The following is a 22007-nucleotide window of genomic DNA, read 5'->3' on the forward strand; positions in this document are numbered from 1 at the left end:
GTAGAAGCCGGAAGAGGCGGGTCTAACAGCCCCGCCCCGGGGGGTGGGCGGGGCCAAGGCCCTTGCCGCGAGTGAGGGGGCTGCTGATCCTGCTCGCGCAGCAGGTCGGCCCCCGGGAGGCGAGGCGAGGCGAGACGAGGCGGCTGCGGGCTTTCGAGGTTAGCCGCGGGAGACGGGGGTGGCCGGAGGTGGGGGCTGGGAAGCGGGGCGGCTGGAGGGCCGGGAACTGAGGGCAGGGCAGGGCCGGTTCCGAGCGGGAGGGTGCGGAGACCCCGCCGCCTCTGGGAAGCCCCAGGGGGGCCCCTGCTCCTGCGCCCCCGGGTCCGGGCCGAGGCGGGCCCCCCTCGGTAGCTCCCAGGCCCCGCCGCGGAGCTCAGCGCCGGGATCCCCGGGCGGGCTATTCTCGTGTTCGGGCCGGTGTTCGAAGCGGCGGCAGCCTCCTGAGCCCTGCGTCGGAGCAATGGCAGGAAAGCCTGGGGGGAACCAGCTGTGTAACGTGGGCCGGCGGGCTGGGTAGACCAAGTCATCGGATCTAGCGCTTTGGGCTCTAGCATCGGCTCCGTGGGCAAGTCACGTAGATAGAATTTGAGTGCTTAAAATTAGGCACCGGAATGTGGGTTTAGACGCCACAAGGAAACTATGAAAAAGGCTTTGAAGCTAACCCACTGCTCCACTATGAGATAGGAATTGATACCATTGTGCAGATGGAGAAACTGAGGCACACAGGTGTTAAGGTCAGAACCTTCTAATGTGAGCACTTACTTTGCTGCCTGACTGGGTGGCATCTAAATTCACTAAAAGAAAAAGGAGTACCTGTGGCACCTTAGAGACTAACAAATTTATTTGAGCCTAAGTTTTTGTGAGCTACAGCTCACTTGCTGTAGCTCACAAATGCTTAGGCTCAAATAAATTTGTTAGTCTCTAAGGTGCCACAGGTACTCCTTTTTCTTTTTGCAGATACAGACTAACACGGCTGCTACTCTGAAACCTCTAAATTCACTGTAACTCCTTACTTTTATAATGTTTAAAATGACTATCCTTTAAAATCTGTTTTGCTGGACCTGCCTCAGAGAGGCCAACTGTACAATTTGAGAACCAGTTTTCTAGAAGGACTTAATAACTTAATATGAGGATCCAGTCCTTCTGAAGACCCTATGGGTGGTTTTAGAGACAACAGCTTATATGTTATCAGGTGGAACTGGAGAAAGTCTCGCTTCTCTTAATTGGGAGACACGGTACTTTAGCAGATATAGGACACCTTCAAATATTTTGTGGAATATGAAACATCCATGCTTTTTGAACTGGGATGTTTAGAGCTGTTGTCTCTAAAACCTGTCTGAAACAATAAGCCTGTTGGAATGATGTTTAATAATATATAGGGACACCATTTAGTTGTTTGAGTGTGAAGTTTCTTAAGTCAAACCTAGTTTTCAATAAAAAGAAAAGGAGTACTTGTGGTACCTTAGAGACTAACAAATTTATTTGAGCATAAGCTTTTGTGAGCTACAGCTCACTTCTCACGAAAGCTTAAGCTCAAATAAATTTGTTAGTCTCTAAGGTACCCCAAGTACTCCTTTTCATTTTGCGAATACAGACTAACACGGCTGCTACTCTGAAACCTAGTTTTCAATGACAGGTTTCAGAGTACAGAGTAGCATCCGATGAAGTGAGCTGTAGCTCACGAAAGCTTATGCTCTAATAAATTTGTTAGTCTCTAAGGTGCCACAAGTACTCCTTTTCTTTTTGTTTCAGAGTAGCAGCCGTGTTAGTCTGTATTCGCAAAAAGAAAAGGAGGACTTGTGGCACCTTAAAGACTAACAAATTTATTGATGAAGTGAGCTGTAGCTCATGAAAGCTTATGCTCAAATAAATTTGTTAGTCTCTAAGGTGCTACAAGTCCTCCTTTTCTAGTTTTCAATGTAGGTCTGAAAATTAGACAGGAGTAATTCTGAACCTTGCACCTGAGAATGAACTTTGGTTTGAAAGTATAACAAATACACTTTCAACAGGGTATAAATAAAATCTGTGTACAGTCTTGGAGCCCTATATTTTCATCTCCCTTATGTGGACCCGTTATTCAATTGGAACTTTTAGGCCCTAGGCTGCAAATGAAATTGCAGTTATGGTTAAGAGTATATGTGCAAAATTTCTACACAGAAAATATAAAAATTTGTAGTGTTCTCACAGTGTGCGGAAGAAACATTTAATGAGCACACAGGTAATACTCTAAGAACTCTGTGTAGTCTGCTAGGGAACTCACTGCAGATTTAATTTATCTGGGAAAAGTGTAAATAGGCACTATAGAAAATCCTTAAATTTGGGTTTGTCTAAATATGAAAATTATTCCAGATTAAGATAGGCTGTGAATTTAAAGACCAATAGCTATTCCTGAATAACATTATGTATTGGTATCAGAGGGATAGCCGTGTTAGTCTGGATCTGTAAAAGCAGCAAAGAGTCCTGCGGCACTTTATAGACTAACAGACGTATTAGAGCATAAGCTTTTGTGGGTGAATACCCACTTCATCGGATGCATGTAGTATTCACCAACGGAAGCTTATGCTCCAATATGTCTGTTAGTCTATAAGGTGCTAAAAGACATTATGTATTGGTGTTTCTTAATCCAGTTCCAAAGTGGATTAAGATAATTTGGAAAAAGACACTCCTATTCCGGAATAACTACTGCATGTATAGATAAATTCTGAGACTAGAGAGAACTAATGAGAATTAGAGGTTCGCAAACTCCCAAACTGATAGATACATTTTGCAGTGTCTATGGAAGCAAAATAGGGTCTCCAGTGTCCTGGACTATGCTTTCAAATAAAAAAATAAAATAATTTGCAAATAACAAAGCGCGCGGGGCACTTCCGGGATGGGGGAGGGGCTCAATGTTCATACTTTTAGGTTTAGAGGATTGAAAGGCGAAAAGAGGCGCTTGTGATTCAAGAAAATATAGTAGAACCTCAGAGTTATGAACACCAGTCGAGCTGACAGGTGAATTACATACATACCTCATGTGGAACTGGAAGTACCCAGTCAGGCAGCAGAGACAAAACAAACAAATGCTTGTACAGTATAGAGCTCTGTTAAATATAAAATTCTAAAAAAAGGGAAAGTTTTTAAAAAAAAAAAAAAAAAAAAAAAAAGTTTGACAAGGTAAGGAAACTGTTTCTGTGCTTATTTCATTTAAATTAAGATACAATAGTTAAAAGCAGCATTTTTCTTATGTACTGTAAGTTTTAATGCTGTATTAAGTCAATGTTCAGTTGTAAAGTTGTTTTGAAAGAACAACCATAACGTTTTGTTCAGAGTTATGAACAACCTCCATTCCCGAGGTGTTTGTAACTCAGGTTCTAGTGTATCTGTCTTGGACTACTACATTTAGCTTCTGTTTTATCACCAGAATTTGTGTGTGTGTTGTAGGACCTTGGCGAGGGTTTTTGCTATGTGGACAGAGAGGAAAGTTTAGATCTTAGAGGTAGTATGGAGGAAGAAGTAGCAGTGTACCATGACGGCAGTTCACTCTGCAAGATAGTGAATGCTTCATAGCTGAAGGCATCAGTGAGCCTTACAGTTTTGAGATGATCAGCATATGGAGAAACAGGGCCAATATTTCTGCATAGACAGTGTAAGTGAGAAGACTTCTTTAAGTAAATGTGGTCACTTTTTTTTAAAAGATTTTTTTTATCCAATTTTTTTTTCTGTTCCCATTCTCATAACTTCAAAATTACCTTTGAGAATATCGTGGTGCAGTGTATATAGTAAAGCAGTTACATCTTTATTATATTGGAAATTTTAATGCAAACCAATGATGAGACATGGTTGGAAAAGATCTCTGCTTCAGAGAGAAATTTTAATTTCATATTTTGTATGGTTTCAGAGTAGCAGCCGTGTTAGTCTGTATTCACAAAAAGAAAAGGAGTACTTGTGGCACCTTAGAGACTAACAAATTTATTTGAGCGTAAGCTTTCGTGAGCTACAGCTCACTTCATCGGATGCATTTGGTGGAAAATACAGTGGGCCCACTGTATTTTCCACCAAATGCATCCGATGAAGTGAGCTGTAGCTCACGAAAGCTTACGCTCAAATAAATTTGTTAGTCTCTAAGGTGCCACAAGTACTCCTTTTCTTTTTGCATATTTTTTATGCTGTGTGATATGGTTGGGAGCCTTTTGAGATGAGAAGTCAGAACAGTAATGAAGCTGAGACAGCTCCAGTAAAATAACCTTTTATTTACCAAATATATGCTATTTCTTGCATACAAATACTATAATAGGATTGCTTAAGTAGTATCATGTATATAATAACCAGAGCTGGCTGAATTTTTTCAGCAGAGTTGTTTTCAGTCAGTAGTACAGTATTGTCTAACTCAAAACATTTAGCGGGAATATGTCAATTTTTGACAACTTTTGATGTGGAAAATGTCAGTGTTTCAATTCTATAATGCTGAAATGTTTTGTATAGTCTTTGTTATTTTAAAACATTAATATAAACATTACATAATATTTATGTATATTTGATATAAGCTAAAAGAAAAAATGTTGACAATTTGAACCACTTTTTTTTTAATTTTGGAATTTCCCCAGAACAGAAATTCCCATTTATAGCTAGCGCTAAACCATGCCTGTCTACTGAGCTGTGCTGAAGCTCGCACTTCTTGCTTGGGCCCTGATTCTGCATTCAGATTCCAGTAGATGGATGGTGGGCCTCCATGCAGCTGCAAGAGTTTGCCATTGTAGCTCCAGTTACAAAATTGGGGCTTTGGTTCTTCTGTTTTGTGGCTTAACTTGTCCTTTCTGATTGGTGTAGAAACAGGGCGTTTAGGTGTAGTTGTATTTTATACATTTGTATAGTAAACCAAATATAAGGTGGTGTAAATTAGCCTTTGGAAAATTGATGTAATGTATATGTTGAGGAGGAGGGCTTGGGAAAGTGTAAGACTGAGTACCCCTCTAAGAGTTGGACCTTTGTCATGATCCAAAGGAAGAATTATCTGTCTGACTAATATATCTTTGCCTTGTTTTTCCCACATTCCTGTCAGTGTATGCTTTCTTTGATGATCTTAAAATACTTCACAAACATGCATAGTCAAGCTAGCTTTTAGATACATTAACTGTACTCCTCAGGATACATATGTATTCAATTTTTCTGGTTTCCTCCAATATATTTTAATTCCCCATTGTATCTTTTATTTTTGAGGGCTGATGAGCAAGGAGCTTTTCGTTGTTGTTAAATAACAAGCAGGAAGAGAAGCTGGAAATCTACTTTTTAGACCCTGGTTGAATACTCACTATATGACCTGTTTTTTTAATAAGTGAAATTGGAAATTCATTTTGTAAAATGCAACCGTGGGTCCCAAAGTACAATGTATTTCCATCAAGATGTGATGGCATGATATCTAATATAGGAACTACTGCACTCATATTTTTAATGTAGTTATTTAAATGTTTGATTCACTTTAAAGTCCACACATTCCCACAGGAGATGATGGTAACGCTCTTCATTTGCAAGATTGGTAAGATGGAAGACCATCTTTTCTATGAAAAGAAATCAGTAGTGAGCCCCTGATTTAAACTGTTGTCTAAAAGTAGGGTGTGAGTTCTCTTCCCTCTGAGGTGAAAACTGGATTGTGAAGTTAATGCAATATTTTCTCGTCTTCTGATATGCAGATCACTATGGCAACTGGAAGAAAAGTGATGAGAGCAGTTAAAGTTTCTGAATTTGGTGGACCTGAAGTGCTTAAGCTCCTGTCAGATGTTTTATTGCCGAATCCGAAAGAAAATCAGGTGGAAATGATAGCTGTAAACTAAGATAATTGCACTGAATGGTAATGACTTGAATATGAATTGAGTGAGTGTCCAAAACAGAACCATCTTCATTCTGAATATGAGTAGATTGAGCAGCATATACATAAATAAAGCCACTGGCATCAGATTTAACTAATTCGTTTTGTTATTCCAATGCAGTCTACATATTGAATACAAAAGACTTTCCAAAATTGTTTCACATCCGTATTAAGGGTTCTTTAATAGTCAAGTCAATTGCTTTAATAATACTAAGCTGTCGATGCAAAATTATGGTGATTGTAATGATATGTAACAAATAACATTTTCTCTTCAGGTCTTAATTAAAGTCCATGCATGTGGCATAAACCCAGTGGAGACGTATATTCGTTCTGGTGCTTATGCTAGAAAACCAGCTTTACCTTACACTCCTGGCACGGATGTTGCTGGAGTAATTGAAGCTGTTGGGGAGCATGTAACTGTATTCAAGGTATAATATTCTGTTTCTTTTTTAATTGATTGCTTATTCTTTCCCTACATTATTGTTGCACTATTTACTGCTACCTCTATAATTTGTGGCCTGTCAGAACTTCCTCTGGGTTTTGGGGATCTCTAATTGGCCGTTAAAAGCATGCAACCAGGTCAAATTAGTGGCCCTAATCCTACAAGCTGCCCTGGAGGGCTGTCCCTTACACACATACAGAGCCCTTTAGAGATCTGTAGAGTTTAGCACCAGTGCAGGAGCCTGACTACATGGTGCTGCATGCAGGATTGGGGTTTTGTTTACACAGTTTTGGTCCAGAAACTTTTTTAAAGCATTGTAGGCGTATTATAAATGTCAAGATTGCTGTAATTGTCATCAGCATCCTGGGCTGACAGGAAGGATCCTGAAGTTATTTTGCTGATATTTTTAATATTCAGGCTTAAAATGAAGGAGGAAAAATACAAGATGTATCTATTGATAACAATGTTTAATTACTGAACTGCTGTCTCATAGTGGTTATATTTCACCTGCTGTCCTTTGGATAAACAATATCTTCTTGGGGAGGGGGAAGAGGTGGGCTCTTAAAAGATAAATGTATGTGGGGTTTTTTTAATTGGCCTTCTCTTTTATTTCCTTACAGGTCAGTAAGATTCTTGGCCAAAGACTAACAGCAGAATATGTATTATTTAAAAACTGTATTTGAGTAGAGAGCTGGGATTCTCCCATTCTGAAGTCAGATATGACAGTTATTGAGGAGACAGGTTCCAGAGTAGAGGAGACAAGAGCCTTGCTGACCTGGAGATGGAAAATAAGACAGAGGTGTTAACTTCAAAAATAAACAAAACACTTTCTGTTTCAGCAGATTGACAGCTCCATTTTCTTTCCTTTTAGTTTTTCATGTAAATTTTGACATTTTCTGCTTAAACTGGAGGGAGAGAAGATGAGAGCAATAGTTGCAGACAAACAGCTTAAAAGGGCTGAATAGAGGAGCCAATCAGAATAGAGAGATTTGTATATTGATGGTATGTAAGAAATAGCCTCAAAATTATGCAGATCTTGGCACTCTGGCTAATAATAGGCGTCAGGAAATCAAAGTGCAGAAATTTACGTGCTATGCAGGTACTAAGATAATCATAAAGGGAGTTTGAAAGTCAGACACCCGCGACGGGTCAGAATGTACGGAACTGAGGAAAAACTGTACAGAACATGAAATTACCATGTTCTAAGAGCTGGGATGTGCTATATTCAGCTCACAACCAGTACCAAAGTAATTGATACTCCGTAGCTGCCAGGGCTGGAAATAAGTGTTAAACACACCCTGTATGTTGGGATGTATATTGTTCCCTGTTTCTCACACAGCCCATTTACTTGGTGATTGTGTGGAGCTTGTGATTTTTATCCTGTTGGAGGACTCCAACGATAACTATTACCAGTAACTATTCCTGTTAAGAATTTATACATCTCAGGCTTTAAAAACTGCCTAAGTGCTTTTCGTAAGCTTGTAAAATGTTTCTGACGTTTTCCTTGTGGTGTCCAGATGGATGAATTCAGATTCATTAAGGATCATCTTAATCATGCAGTAGCTTTGTGTGTGACAATATAGAACCTAGGATGTAATCTACACACACACCTTTTGAAATCTGGATATACAAAATTGTTACATAGATTTCATTTCCTTTTATAAAATCCCGCTACCTACCTTTCGGGAAGGTAATCTGTCTCTCTCTCTCACACTCACTCACACTCTTTTAGAGAAGTGTTACATAAAAAAACTTTGACTAAAGTACTTGGAAGTTGTGTCTAACCATTTTTATTTTTTCCTGCCAGAAAGGTGACAGGGTTTTTACTAATGGTACCATCTCTGGTGGCTATGCAGATTATACAGTTGCTGCAGCGGACACAGTCTTCCCCTTATCAGATAAATTAGACTTCAAGCAAGGTGCTGCCATTGGAATCCCATATTTCACTGCTTACCGTGCACTCTTCCAAAAGTAAGATGCCAAGCTCTGTTTGTATCTTCTGCTTTTGAAGACTTAAAATACAAACAGTGGAGCAGACACTCCATCCATAATAGCCAGTTACATGGCTTAACTTTTCAGGGCACACTGCAAGGCCTATTTTATCTCTCTCTTTCATAAAGAGATGAGGGACTTTTTAGGTAGGGTAGTGATGGGAGGAGGACTTTGGTGGGGATTCTGTTGGAGGGTTAAATTAAATGTAAACAGTATTGTCAGGGGGTTGTGATCTGGAGGCAATTGACTGTCTTTTTCTTTTTAAGAGTGCATCTGGGGCACCCAGAACTGGGAGGGGCACTCTATATAATAAAAAAGTATATACACTGAAATAAATGAGTTAATTGTTTTCCTCCTCCTACCCCTCTTTACCTCACCACTATCCTTCTTAAGAAGGACTAGATAGATTATGCAACTGCAACCCTTCGGTTTAATAAAGAAGCAGAAATTATGACTGAAACAAGTCCTATCTTTCCATCACCTCTGTCTTCAGGAGATGTTGGCAGAACTCCTACTAGCTCTTCTGTCTAAGTATTTAACCTGCCAATTGCCATGGTATTGATTAATAAATCAGTACTCTAGTGATAGGCAAGAATGCCTTGTCAGCTAGGGGATGAGAGATCAGGACTGGGAATCCAATCTAGATAAATATGTAGAAAAAAGCATTGGACCATCTAGTTTATCCTTTGAAAAAGTATGGGTAGATTATTTTAAAACCTGGAAGACAAAAGTTGAAGAAAATGTTGTTTTGAATAGTAGGCTGGTGTTAATACACACATATACGAACCATGAAACTGGTACTCCCATTGTTATAGCTTATATCTGTAATTACATTTAGGAATGAGAGCTTTTAGCAACCAGGAATTATTAAAAGAGATAAGACCTGATTCTCCTCTCTAATCCCAGAATGAATCAGGACTAACTCAGTGTAAAACTAGAGAGAGGGAAAATTAGGCGCATTGAATGTGATCTAAAAAGATTTATATTTAATTCCTATAACCCAACTACATATTATGGACTGGAAAATGGACAGGATCTGCTAAAGTTATAATGTATTAAATAGTTCAATATCTGTCATTTTGTCTTCCAGAGGGCATGCCAAAGCAGGGGAAACTGTGCTAGTCCATGGGGCAAGTGGAGGAGTAAGTATTTTGAAAAGCCTTAAATTAGCAAGTGTTTTGTGTATCTGTTTTAGTGACAAATAGACAAATAATTATCATGAAGACTCTTTACACGTAAAGTTAAATCCTATCATCCAGAATATAACAGCCCGAAACTGCACAAATGACCACATATGGCCCAAAATGCTGATGTCCTATGAACTTAATTAAATCATATGTAGGGCATCCCATGGTGTAATCACAAAGTGGAGAATGGTCAGAAGCTGGTTCAGGAGCCATACAGCTAGTCTGCCTAAGAGAAAAGTTAAAGGAAAAGTTGCATTTTTAAAAGTTAGGCAAACTGTTCTTAGTAGTGCAAGAAATGCTCGCTGGCTGGAAAGGGACTTTCTGTGCTGTTTCTCACCCATTAACTGTAACCTAGCTAGAAAATGGGAGATGTTAAAGGAGATAATCTCATACCTGAATGGACTTTAAGTTTTCCCAACTAGCTTCTGTATTTACAAAAGGCTAACCTTTGGCTCTGCTGAATAAACAAGAAGGCTGAGGTAGAGTAAGAGGGAATAGTTAAATTTTAAGTGGTCCTTATCTCCCTTTTCCAGTGACTGGAAAAAAATATTGTGAGCTGGCCAAGTTTTGTTGAGTTACTCGGTTAGCTGCAAAAGGCTGTTTATGAAAGTCTCACATGAAAGAAAACTCGGATCTTTTGTAATATACTAGACTAGAAGGACATTCAGCAATATGTTTTTTCTTTATTTTCATAAACTGAGTTTTGATTTTCTGTTCCCACTTCTTTTATATGCTTCTGGGAACACACACATGTTTTTGCTTTACAATGGCATGGACCACAAATAAGATTATCCTCTATGGATTTGCAGACTGTTACAAAAACACTTGCAAGTGCAGTGAAAAGAGAGTAGGCAAAGGGGCACATACTATAGTGATAAGCGTGGATGCTTGTGGTACGTCTTTCATTGACACGCACTTCTACAATGATCCTTAAATCTTACATTCTTTTCAGGTTGTTCATTGAACAACTTCTGGATGTTGAGATAATCTAGTCATGCCATGTGTTAGTTTGAAATGTAAATGTTAAAGGTGACTTCGGTTTTTCAAATAGGTCAGTTGATAAGTGCCTGGCAAGAGTGATGGTCATGAGGATTTCTTATGGGGAAGGCAATTTGTTTACTTTACATAACAATCCTGGATGCAAGTCTCATTAGCAGAACCATAAATTGCAGCAGATGGAGTTCTGTTAGTAACAGAAATAGAATGAGATAATTTGTTACCAATAGAAGAGATTAACATCACTTAAATTAGCCGAGGAAGTGTCTGTCTGCAGGGCTTGTCAGGATAGGTTGCAGAACCTGTCTTCGCAGGAGGCACCAGGTTGGGAGTAATCTCAAAAGAGAGGCAGAGTTTTGTGCATGCATGTTCTTCGTTCCTCTTTTGCATTCCCCACACCATGTAAGCAGTGAGTTTGAGCCAGCTGAGGCCGTGAAGCCTACTTGTCCTTGGGCACTAACAAGACTTTACATCTGCTTGGCACTAATAAAACACCTCTCACCACCAACTGAGATATAAAGCAGGGATGAGAGGATGTGGCGGTAGGGAATGCAGATGTTTGGCAGGATCAGTGTCTTCGTGGTTTTACTTGCTGCTTAAGAACCAGACTTCGTGGTTTTACTTGCTGCTTAAGAATGGTTTCAGAGTAGCAGCTGTGTTAGTCTGTATTCGCAAAAAGAAAAGGAGTACTTGTGGCACCTTAGAGACTAACAAATTTATTTGAGCATGTCTCTAAGGTGCCACAAGTACTCCTTTTCTTTTTGCCTAAGAATGGAGGCTCTTGTGCTTGCTTCCCCTTCCAAAATTTGCTACCCTCTGAGGCTTCCCTGCTTGGGAGTTTTTTCTGGGGTCCCCACAATATCTGGCAACTACACTTTGCAGAGCTTCCTTTGGCTTTCTGAAACTGGAGTGTGGTTTCTCAGGACCCAGCAGAAGGAGCAGTGAGACTAGGGAGTCTCGTCTGTTTTTGGTAATGTTGGGAGCCTGGGAATGAGATCCTAAATGGACCTCTTCTGTGGTGAAGAGTCAGAGCTGTGATATGTAACCTGTGATATATGGTGATCATGTCTGTGGGAAGAAAAGATATGTACTGTTACATGGCTTAACTTTTTTGACTTCCTTGTTTAGTGTCAGGTGTGTTGTGTGTACAGCATCTTTACTACTACACAATGTTGTGTGTGTGAATGTAAATCAAACATTGGATAGCGGTTTTGAAAAAATCAAAATGTTTCAGTAATGCTGGTGATTTATGTTATGCATAAAAACATATTTTAAGATAATTTGACATGTAAAGTACTGAGTTTCTGATAGCTGATATTTATATTAAGAGTGGGAAAATAAATGGTAACGGGAAATGTAACTAATTTTTCCAGGTTGGAATAGCAACCTGCCAGATTGCCAGAGCTTATGGTTTAAAGGTTTTAGGCACAGCTGGAACTGAAGAAGGAATGAACATAGTTTTGAGAAATGGAGCCCACAAAATGTTTAATCACAGAGAAGCTGATTACGTTGATAACATTAAGGTAATTTACTACCAGAGTGAAGGTTTCATAGCTCTTCCAGCCTCTTTCTTCTTCCAGTAAAATATTCAAAATCCATTTTGTTTTCTATTAATTATCTTCCTTTTAATTGACTAGAAAACATACTATAGATGGCAATCCTGTGCTGGCATCCAGATGAACTAGATAGATATTTTCTTTTTGTAATTTTTATGAAATGAAACATTTGGTAAACAGCTCTTTATATTTTTCTTCTGAACCAAGATTAGGGTTCCGTAGGAGTCTGCCACTGGAGCAAAGTGTACACAACCTTTTAATTTCTGCTCATTGTTCATTTTAAAGATATGGATACCAAGAACGCTAAATCATAACTAAGGCTGCAATTCTTTCATGGAAGTCATGGATTCCATGACTTTCTGTGACTTCTGCAGCGATTGGTGCAGCTGACTTCAGGGCCACCTGAGCAGCTGGCCCTGGGGCCAGCTGCTTGGGCATCCTATGGCCAGTCACACCTGCTGCTGCTGGAGCGACCCAGGGGCAGCCATACCAGCCACTGCTTGGGAAGCCTGGAGCCAGCTGGCTCCAGGGACTGCCTAAGTAGCGGCCGGTGTGGTTGGCTCCAGGGACTGCCCAAGTAGCGGTCCTGGGGGTGCCCTGGGGAGCGACCGAGCAGTGGTCTTGGGGCGGCAGTCAACCTCCAGCACTGGAGCAAGCTGCTCTCTTCCCTCGCAGCAGGGGCCCCAGAAATAGAGGTTTAGTCATGGGTATTTTTGGTAAAAGTCATGGACAGGTCACGGGCCATGAATTTTTATTTATTGCCCATGACCTGTCTATGACTTTTACCAAAAATACCCATGACTAAATCTTAGCTTTAATTATCACTAGGGCTGTCAATGACAGTTAGCTCACGTGATTAACTCAAAAAAATTAATCGTGATTAATCGCACTGTTAAACAATAGAATACCAATTGAAATGTATTAAATATTTTTGGATGTTTTCTACATTTTTCAAATATATTGATTTCAATGTCAACAGAATACAAAGTGTACAGTTCTCGCTTTATATTTATTTTTGATTACAAATATTTGCACTGTGGAGAAAAAAATTGTAGTTTTCAATTCACCTAAGTACTGTAGTGCAATCTCTTTATCATGAAAATTGAACTTACAAATGTAGAATTATGTACAAAAAAAAAATCTGCGTTCAAAAATAAACCAATGTAAAATTTTGGAACCTGCAAGTCCACTCAGTCCTACTTCAGCTAATCACTCAGACAAACAAGTTTGGTTACAAGTTGCAGGAGATAATGCTGTCTGCTTCTTGTTTACAATGTCACCTGAAAGTGAGAACAGGCATTCACATAGCACTGTAGTAGCCGGTGCCACAAGATATTTATGTGCCAGATGTGCTAAAGATTCATGTGTCCCTTCATGCTTTAACCACCGTTCCAGAGGACATGAGTTCATGCTGATAATGGGTTCTGCTCAATAACGATCCAAAGCAGAGTGGACCAACCCATGTTCATTTTCATCATCTGAATCAGATGCCACCAGCAGAAGGTTGATTTTTCTTTTTTGGTGGTTCGGGTTCTGTAGTTTCCGCATCTGAGTGCTGCTCTTTTAAGTATTCTGAAAGAATGCTCCAACCTCGTCCCTCTCAGATTTGGACAGCACTTCAGATTCTTTAACCTTTGGGTCAAGTGGTGAAGCCATTTTTAGAAATCTCACATTGGTACCTTCTTTGCACTTTGTCAAATCTGCTATGAAAGTGTTCTTAAAACAAACATGCCGGATCATCCGAGACTGCTATACCATGAAATATGTGGCAGAATGCAGGTAAAACAGAACAGGAGACATACATTTCTCCCCCAAGGAGTTGTCAAATGTAATTAACTCATTCTTTTTTTAACGAGCATCATCAGCATGGAAGCATGTCCTCTGGAACTGTTGGAAATGGATCATCCTGATTATCACTACAAAAGGTGTTTTTTCTCCTGCTGATAATAGCTCACCTTAATTGATCACTCTCCTTATAGTGTGTATGGCAACACACATTTTTTCATGTTCTGTGTGTGTGTGTGTTCTATCTATCTATCTTCCTACTGTATTTTCCACTGCATGCATCCGATGAAGTGGGTTTTAACCCACGAAAGCTTATGGTCAAATAAATTTGTTAGTCTCTAAGGTGCCACAAGTACTCCTCATTCTTTTTCCTCTGGAATGATGGCCAAAGAATGAAAGGGCATACGGCATACAAATGTTTAGCATATCTGACACGGCTACAACAGTGCCATGTGAACGCCTGTTCTCATTTTCAGGTGACATTGTAAACAAGAAGTGGGTAGCATTATCTCCTGCAAATTGTAACCAAACTTGTTTGTCTTAGCGATTGGCTGAAGTAGGACTGAATGGACTTGCAGGTTCTAAAATTTTACATTGTTTGTTTTATTTTTGAATGCAGCTTTTTTTCTATACATGATTCTACGTTTGTAAGTTCAACTTTCATGATAAAGAGATTGCACTATAGTACTTGCATTAGCTGTGTTTCCTATTTGCTTTACTATCTCATGAAGGGAGGGAACATTTAGAAACTCAGATCCGAGAAAGTCACAATATGATGAACATAGACTTTTTCAGAATTGCATTAGATATGTCAAACTTAACATGTTGAAACCGCAGGTTACCTACAGCCTGTGAAATATACACAGACACCCAAATGTGAACTTTTTCAATTGGTTATCTCTTTTTATATTCTGTGTAGGAATTCAGTGGTGTGCAGGGAGTTGATGTGATAATAGAAATGCTAGCTAATGTTAATCTTGCCACTGACTTACAACTACTGTCACCTGGAGGAAGGGTGATGGTAAGTATTTTCTCGGTCATTGCCTTCAAATTAAGTTTATAATTTGTTGAAAAATGTTTGGATTAAGTGTCTCTAAACTTTTTTGTATCAGATTGTGGGGAGTAGAGGTCCAATTGAAATAAACCCCAGGGACACTATGATGAAAGAATCAAGCATAATAGGAGTTAGTCTGTTTTCTGCAACTAAGGTAAGGCATTTTTAGTTCAAAGAATTTACGTGGATGAGCTATTCTATTAACTTATAAACTTTTAGTTTAAGCAAATTAAATGTTTAGCAAAATAGCATAGTTGGGTTTGATTTGGAGTGTAAGGGTACAATTTTATTAGATTATATAAATTTTATTTTTCTAAATGTACATTTAGAAGTATTAAGATAAATCTCAGAAATGTAATTTGTAAATGCATTTTAATTGTGAAATTTGGATTAAAACTTTGTATATATATCTAATATAATTTAAAAATGCACGTGACTTACAGTAAATACTATCTTCACTATACAGAAGTTGATGTATGAATGTGAAACAGCGCTTCTTGCTGGTATAGAAGCTGGCTGGCTTAAACCTGTAGTTGGCTCTGAATATCCATTGGAAAAAGTGGCGAAGGCTCATGAACACCTCATTAACAGCAGTGGTGCTTTGGGAAAGATGGTACTCCTTATATGATAAGTCATGTAATAAAGTTTCTTTCCATTTATATTGTGGCTGTTCTAATTACACCCTTGCCTGTATGCTTCATTTAGCATGTTTTACAAAACATAGGGTTGATCACAGATATTTTATAGTAATAGCAAGTCTAATTTAGACAGGGAGGATACCTTAAATGAACATACTTTTTTTATGTAATGAAAAGCAGTGTCAGATTTAAGCTTCTAAATACTCTTTCCCCTCCCCCCATCCCCAATTTGGCTGACCTGAAAATTGCATCTTTTTCCTTTCTGCGTTGGTCTTGTCACTGATACCTGTTCTGTCCTATCCAGGTTGGAATATTGTACAATACTGTACTTATTGCTTCCCTTGAATACTACAGGGAAGCTTTAGCTAGTGCAGAATGTGGCTTTCAGTCTGCCTTTTAAAGTGGAGCGACATATATGTGTAAGTAGAGCTCCATGTGTTCTGTAGCCACAAAATATGTTGCTATTCAGCATCTGCCACAGAAGTGTACTTTAGAATCCAAACTTCGATTTTACAGTCATTAACTTTCTGGCCCTTATGATTGCTAAGAGCCTCCCAGATGTGAATTGAATGTAAACAGGGGCAATGTTGTATGCCTGAATCTGACTAAACAATATCCTGAAAGGTGTAATTGACCAAAGTATCCCAGTAGGATGGTGACTGTGAAGCCCAATGTCATCATTCATTATTTTACTACTGATCTCGTTTTAGCAGAAATAGCCAGATAACGTGCTGAGTCCTTGCTGTTGAAAGGGAGGGCAATGAGGAGTTCAATGCCCTCCCTCTTTCTTTTGAATTTAAAGTCAGCTCCCTCATAATGGGAGGGAAAGAAGAGCTGCCTCCCTCCTGAGTGCCAAGAATTCAAGCTGTCTTTCCCTAACCATCAGTCCCTTTCATGGATACAAAAATATGCAGCATATTGAAAATGTGACCACTCTGTAAAACAAATGAATGTACTGTAAAATGAGGACCTCTGTACTGATTGTATTATTCTTCATATCTAATGCAATAAAAATCTGAATTTGTTAATCTGCAGCAGAAATTTGCGTTTGCCACACCAGAATGCCACACCAGAAACTAGGGGATGTTGCAGCAGAATCCAGGTCTAACTTGCCTACATTTTGTAGTCCTATTTGATGGTCACTTCATGAATGAATTTAATCTCTTTATGTTGTGGCCCAGGACAAGTACTAATAATCAGATATGGCTATTTTGGTTTAACTGCTAGTCAGTGTTCTTGGTTGGCAATATCAATAAACAGTAAACAAACGGTTATACAAGTGTGAATTTGTTTTTGCTTGCTTGCATTTTTGTTGTTTTCTGTTACCACATTCTGTATTTTATTAAACTAGGGAACAGAGCAAAGAATGGTCCTTCCCATTCCTCGAAGACATGCCCACGATAATTTAATCATGATACGAACACATGTTTTGGATCAATATACTCCTATCCTGGGGCTAGTCCACTAATGAAGTTGGTAGTACAATGTTGTCCAGACTCTCACATTGCATTCAAATATGAAATATTTTGGTCATTGGTTCTAAATATCAACAGATCTTGACATGGATTCAAACTGTATAATCTAGTTCTTGATATGCCAAAAGAGAGTCTTACTCTAAAAATCTGCACTATTTTCTAACATTTGGTGTGTAATCTATTTTGAATTCCATAGTGGTGAAAGCAGCAACGTTTGTTTTATGTGTATGATACAATTATCATTCAAGTGACAGGAAAAACATTTGTTACAGTGTATTACACTGGAACATTGCCAGTTGAAAACTGTCACTGAGGTGGTATCATGGCTCACCAAAGGCCTTTCTTAGTTCTGAGGAGTCTACAGTAAGTACGGTTAGCTGACATCGTTTATACCTGTTCTTTGGTTCAGTGCTCTTCCTTTTTTAAATGGATTCCCTGCCAGTGTATCTGTGTAGGCTCTTCAGGCATCCTACTGTGAAAAAAATAAATTTCATATCCAAAAGCTACCATTTATATTTGTAACTTTGAATCAAGGAAAGGGCCTGTGATTATTAAAACATTGTTCGTCTAACAGCATGTTTTACCCATTTTATTGAAGACACAAGCAAATAACAAGCTAGTCCACATCACTTCCTTTGTTCTCACCATCCTTTTAATCGTTTATAGGCTGGTGAAGTGATTCAGCAAAAACCCTCTGGTTAATCATTTGATAACCTGTGTCTGTCTGGGCAAATTTCATGGTTTGGGCAATACACAACCATTTAAAATGTCAGATTGTAACAGTGTTTTCCAGGTCATGGAACTCAGAATTGTGGCCCTGAATTCATCGTTCTGCCTTCTAAGTAGCCTCTCCCACCTTGTCCTGTTTGTAAGCCTGATTAATTCATTTGCCAGGGACAAAGAAGTGCCTCTGCACCCTTTCACAGCCTTCTTGTTAATCTCAGCTAAATACAGAGTAGATTACACTGCTAATATAGTTAAGGGTGTTCAAGACATAATCCAAGTAATATAAAACAGAATGCGTTTGTGATACGTGGATGTTCACAGCTTAGACTTTAAAGTACTGTTTGATATTACAGGAGCTTCCCTTAATGAGATGATTTCCCAATGAACATCAGATACTATTTGACCTATATCAGAACATTTCTACCAAGGTTAAGGAAGAGTTCTCATAATTGCAGTCAGCTAGTCTTTACAGTGGTGAGTATTGAAAGGTCTCCAATAGAAAGGAATTTGTAGCAATTCCACAAATAAATAAATAAATCTGTTATGTTATAGCCTGAATTTTCTGGTTCGTCCCATCTTGACTTAACCTTCCCCTACACCCTTCAAACCCATGCACAATTTTCTCTGAAAGCCTTTAAAGGGGAGTGGTCCCATTACACTTCTGTTTTCTGTTCTTTGATTTCTTTGAATAGCCACTCTTTCCTACTGACACTTAACTTACTCTAAAGTACTCTGAAACCATAGAAAAAACTAATGAAACTGAATCTTCTAAAATGTCTAAATCTCTGCTGCTTTTGGGAGTACTCATTGAAATGTTTTGTTGGCTTGTCCTCACAGCTCACTAAAATACCATATGTTTTATAAACCTATAATTCATATTTCTTTTCAGCATCTTGATCTGTAGTTAACAGGTGCTTAAATTAATGCACCACAGTTATCTCACAGTGTGCAATTGGGGAAAAATAACCTACTGATTAAGTCTCCAGGGCATGTAATTATTTAGCTGTCTTACCTATGTGTCATGAAGGAACAGTTGCCCTCATTTCAGAAAGTCAGGCATTATTAATATTAAGTTTGACTTTCTGATATCTCCCATTGAACTGCTGAGGACACCTGTTGGGGTGTGTCTTTTTTTTTTTTTAAACTTTGCTCACCAGATGTTTTGCAGTCTTGCTCTAAGTAATTGGAATCAAGTTTTATTTGCCAAGCTGCAGCGGTATCAGTGGTTCAGAAGAATACTGGATATGTAAGCACACAAACCATTTGAGCACTGGGCCCTTGTGTAATCAAGAAGAGTGATATTAATGATAACTAATGTCAATCATAGGACTCTGCCCCATCATCTATTCAAATGAGATTTGAAACAGCTTGGTCATTAGGGCTTGTGACCAGGTGCCTGGGATGGACTACACTGAGAGTACCACTTCAGGGCAGACTGCAAGAAACAGGGCAGACAATCCCCGCAAACGGGCGGTTTATTCTATTATTTAAATTCACCAAATCAGTAGCAAAAGAGCTTCTGTAGCACCACACTGGTTAAGAAGCCTACCGCAGTCCCTTTTATGCATTCCAGCCCTAGGCTCCCATCCAGACAAACAAGTTCACGAAAGCTTATACTCAAATAAATTTGTTTGTACTTGTGGCACCTTAGAGACTCCTTTTCTTTTTGTGAATACAGACTAACACGGCTGCTACTCTGAAACAAGTCTAATATAGTGAGAGGTTACTGAAAACCTAATACACTGTATGTGAAGGTCTACTCATCTCAAAGGATCAGACACTTACCTGCCATGTCAGTATGTATCTCGTATCTTACCCAAATATCATGCTGTCAGACAATCCAGACCATCAGAAAATCCTTAGTAAACTAACTGAAGATTCTTTAAAAAAAAGAAAAGAATAGTTATAAGTGGTTAATAGATAATATATGTACAAATGATTGCAAAGTCCTTATGTTTGTAGCAGTGATGGAATAGACTGCTGGCTTGCAAAAGTCTCTCTGGTAACTTCTAAAAGATTGGATGGTCCCTCAGTCCGTTGTTCAAAATACTCATTTTAGGTGTAAATCCACAGTCCAGAGAATTGGTACAGGAATGAAGCAAAATGGAGGAGTCTCAGGTGTCTTTATATCCTCTGCCATGTACATGGAAATTCACTGTCCTAAACAAAACCCACAGCTCCTTTGTATGGAGAGTTACTGACAAAGATTGAGTCTGAGGTCACAGGTCCATGTCACATGTTCTTACATCTTTTGCTGAATAACTTGCTGTGGGAGGCAGCTGCAGCAAGACTCATTGAAGAGCTGATCTCCCTCCATGGTTCATCAACATTGGGCTGGCTAGACAGGATGTAAAACTACCTTGTAGGTATCACCCAAGAACAAAACACATGTGTGAGATTCAAATAGTCATTACTTCAGATACAAAGATGAAGCATGCATATAGGTAGGATTAACATACTTAGCAGATTACAACTTTTCCATTGATATTTTACATGACTTACTTTATATAAGATTTGTTGCAATTGTATAACAGTGGTAGCAACAATGATATAAATAGTCATCATCAATCATACAGCATCACAATGCTGTGGGGGCCGAACTATTTATTTTAAACCTCCATTTCAGAAAGTATACTAGACTCCTGTGCCTTGATTTCTCCACTGCCTAATCACTCATCTCTCTGCAAAAGGAGCTGTAGAATGCTGTCAGATCAGAATGTGCAAGGCAGTGAAGAATCTGGCTGCCTACTCATTTTCCAAGTGTAGAGAGAAGCCTTGCTGTAGTAGTGAAGTCTATTAGTAGGCCTGATTATCTGTTGCACTGCACCTTGTATAGTCATTTACACCAATGTAAAGTGCTGCTAAATCAGAATGACAGCATTTTTTGTGCCCTTTCTGCAGTGGTAGTAATGACTGCAATAGGTGAAGGGCAACACAGAATTGATTCCTGTGGCTCTAACAATAAATATTGTGGGAGAGCACAGCAATACCTTGCTAGCCATAAGAGTATTTTAAACATCTCATTTTTAAAAAAATGGTTTCTCTGATTTTTTCATTGTAGACAGAGAGGGCAGAGTTCAGAATCAATGGAAGTGAGTACGACTCCATTGATTTAATCTTGCTTCCATTTACACCAGGATTGAATTTGGCCCAGTGCTTGTAACAGACTGAGCTAATTAGACAGTGCTAGCTAATGTAGTCAGAACATAAGTTAAAGTACAATAATCCCTCTGAACCGGTAAAACTGTAACTAATAGCAGGTTTCCTTGTAACAGATGGAATGTCATTTGTCAAGATTTCATATTTGATAAAGGATAGAAATTATTGGTAAAACAGAATTATTGGAAAGTCTGGGTCATGTTCATTAAATTTTGGGTCCAGAGAGGATGTGATAAATTACTTCAGGCACAGTCCAAAATCAACTCAATGGAAAGCAAATTGGCATCCAAAGGGATGTCAGTCAGGAAAGGCTGTTCATACTTGTCTGGATTAACTTTCCCCAACTTTGGGCTAGAGATGTTTTCATATGGTTGATTCTATGTACATCTAAATTTTTTTCCTAACAACCCTTATTTACTTAAGATCATTGTGCTCTTGGTTTCTTTATGATAGATTGACACACAGCCATCCTGGAGAGGGAATCAAACCTTTAGATTATGAGGAGGTGTAATACAGAAGACTTACATTTGAGGGTTTGTGGGATTTGGATCATTAAGGTGTGTGTGTGTGTGTTTGCCATTTTGTGAAGCACAGATTTGAAAAGATGGAGAGGATGGGAGCTTGTCGGGAAGGCAGCTGGTGCTGTTGGTGTTAGGGGGCTTATTCCTTCACCCACTTACTTCCCGGGACCTTCTCGCATGAACAGAGAGCAACAATACCCAAAGTCCAAAGGTGCAAACAATTAGATGTTTATTGGGGTGAACTTCCAGCAAGCATGATTCCAGTTTCCTTCCTTAGTGTCCCCCTTCCCAGCTCTGACACCACAGAGCCTTACACCTGTGTCTCTGTTCCCATTCCTGCCCTTAGCCAAACATGATTATGATTCCAATTCCCCACCCCCATTCCCCCACACCCACCCACTCACTTCCTGATTGACTGCAGACTATATAGTAAAACTTGAGTTCTGCTTAGCTATACCTTAACCAATCATTTTACTGAAATTTAACTAACCAATCCTAATATATTGTAACATGATTATTTAACCAATTATATCCCACCACCTTAATTAGTTTACACCCAGCAAAATTAATTATACAGCAGACAGAAACAATCACAGAACCAGACAGAGATTATATAGACAAACAATGGCAA

General features: G+C 39.0%; 1 protein-coding gene and 1 long non-coding RNA gene across 5 annotated transcripts; both read left to right on the forward strand.

Annotated features, from left to right (window-relative positions):
* Positions 1-12: 12 nt before the first annotated feature.
* On the forward strand, positions 13-16774 carry CRYZ (crystallin zeta). 4 transcript variants are annotated; one of them, XM_038412382.2, is made up of 9 exons: positions 13-158; positions 5670-5786; positions 6121-6273; positions 8095-8258; positions 9370-9421; positions 11836-11985; positions 14723-14824; positions 14916-15011; positions 15324-16774. In XM_038412382.2, the coding sequence occupies exons 2-9, from the start codon at positions 5676-5678 to the stop codon at positions 15483-15485; spliced, it is 990 nt and encodes a 329-aa protein (XP_038268310.1). In that variant the 5' UTR covers positions 13-158; positions 5670-5675; the 3' UTR covers positions 15486-16774. The 4 variants fall into 4 exon arrangements, with proteins under 4 accessions (XP_038268310.1, XP_038268309.1, XP_038268311.1 ...); XM_038412381.2 differs by lacking the exon at positions 13-158 and adding an exon at positions 369-734; XM_043520115.1 differs by lacking the exon at positions 13-158 and adding an exon at positions 6908-7086 and having other exon boundaries at positions 5712-5850.
* Positions 916-3118, forward strand: LOC122461240. Its single transcript, XR_006283100.1, has 2 exons — positions 916-1416; positions 1898-3118. It is a non-coding gene; the product is annotated as an uncharacterized LOC122461240 (long non-coding RNA).
* Positions 16775-22007: the final 5233 nt, after the last annotated feature.

This window comes from Dermochelys coriacea, chromosome 8, assembly GCF_009764565.3.
Source record: "Dermochelys coriacea isolate rDerCor1 chromosome 8, rDerCor1.pri.v4, whole genome shotgun sequence".
NCBI classification, from domain to species: domain Eukaryota; kingdom Metazoa; phylum Chordata; order Testudines; family Dermochelyidae; genus Dermochelys; species Dermochelys coriacea.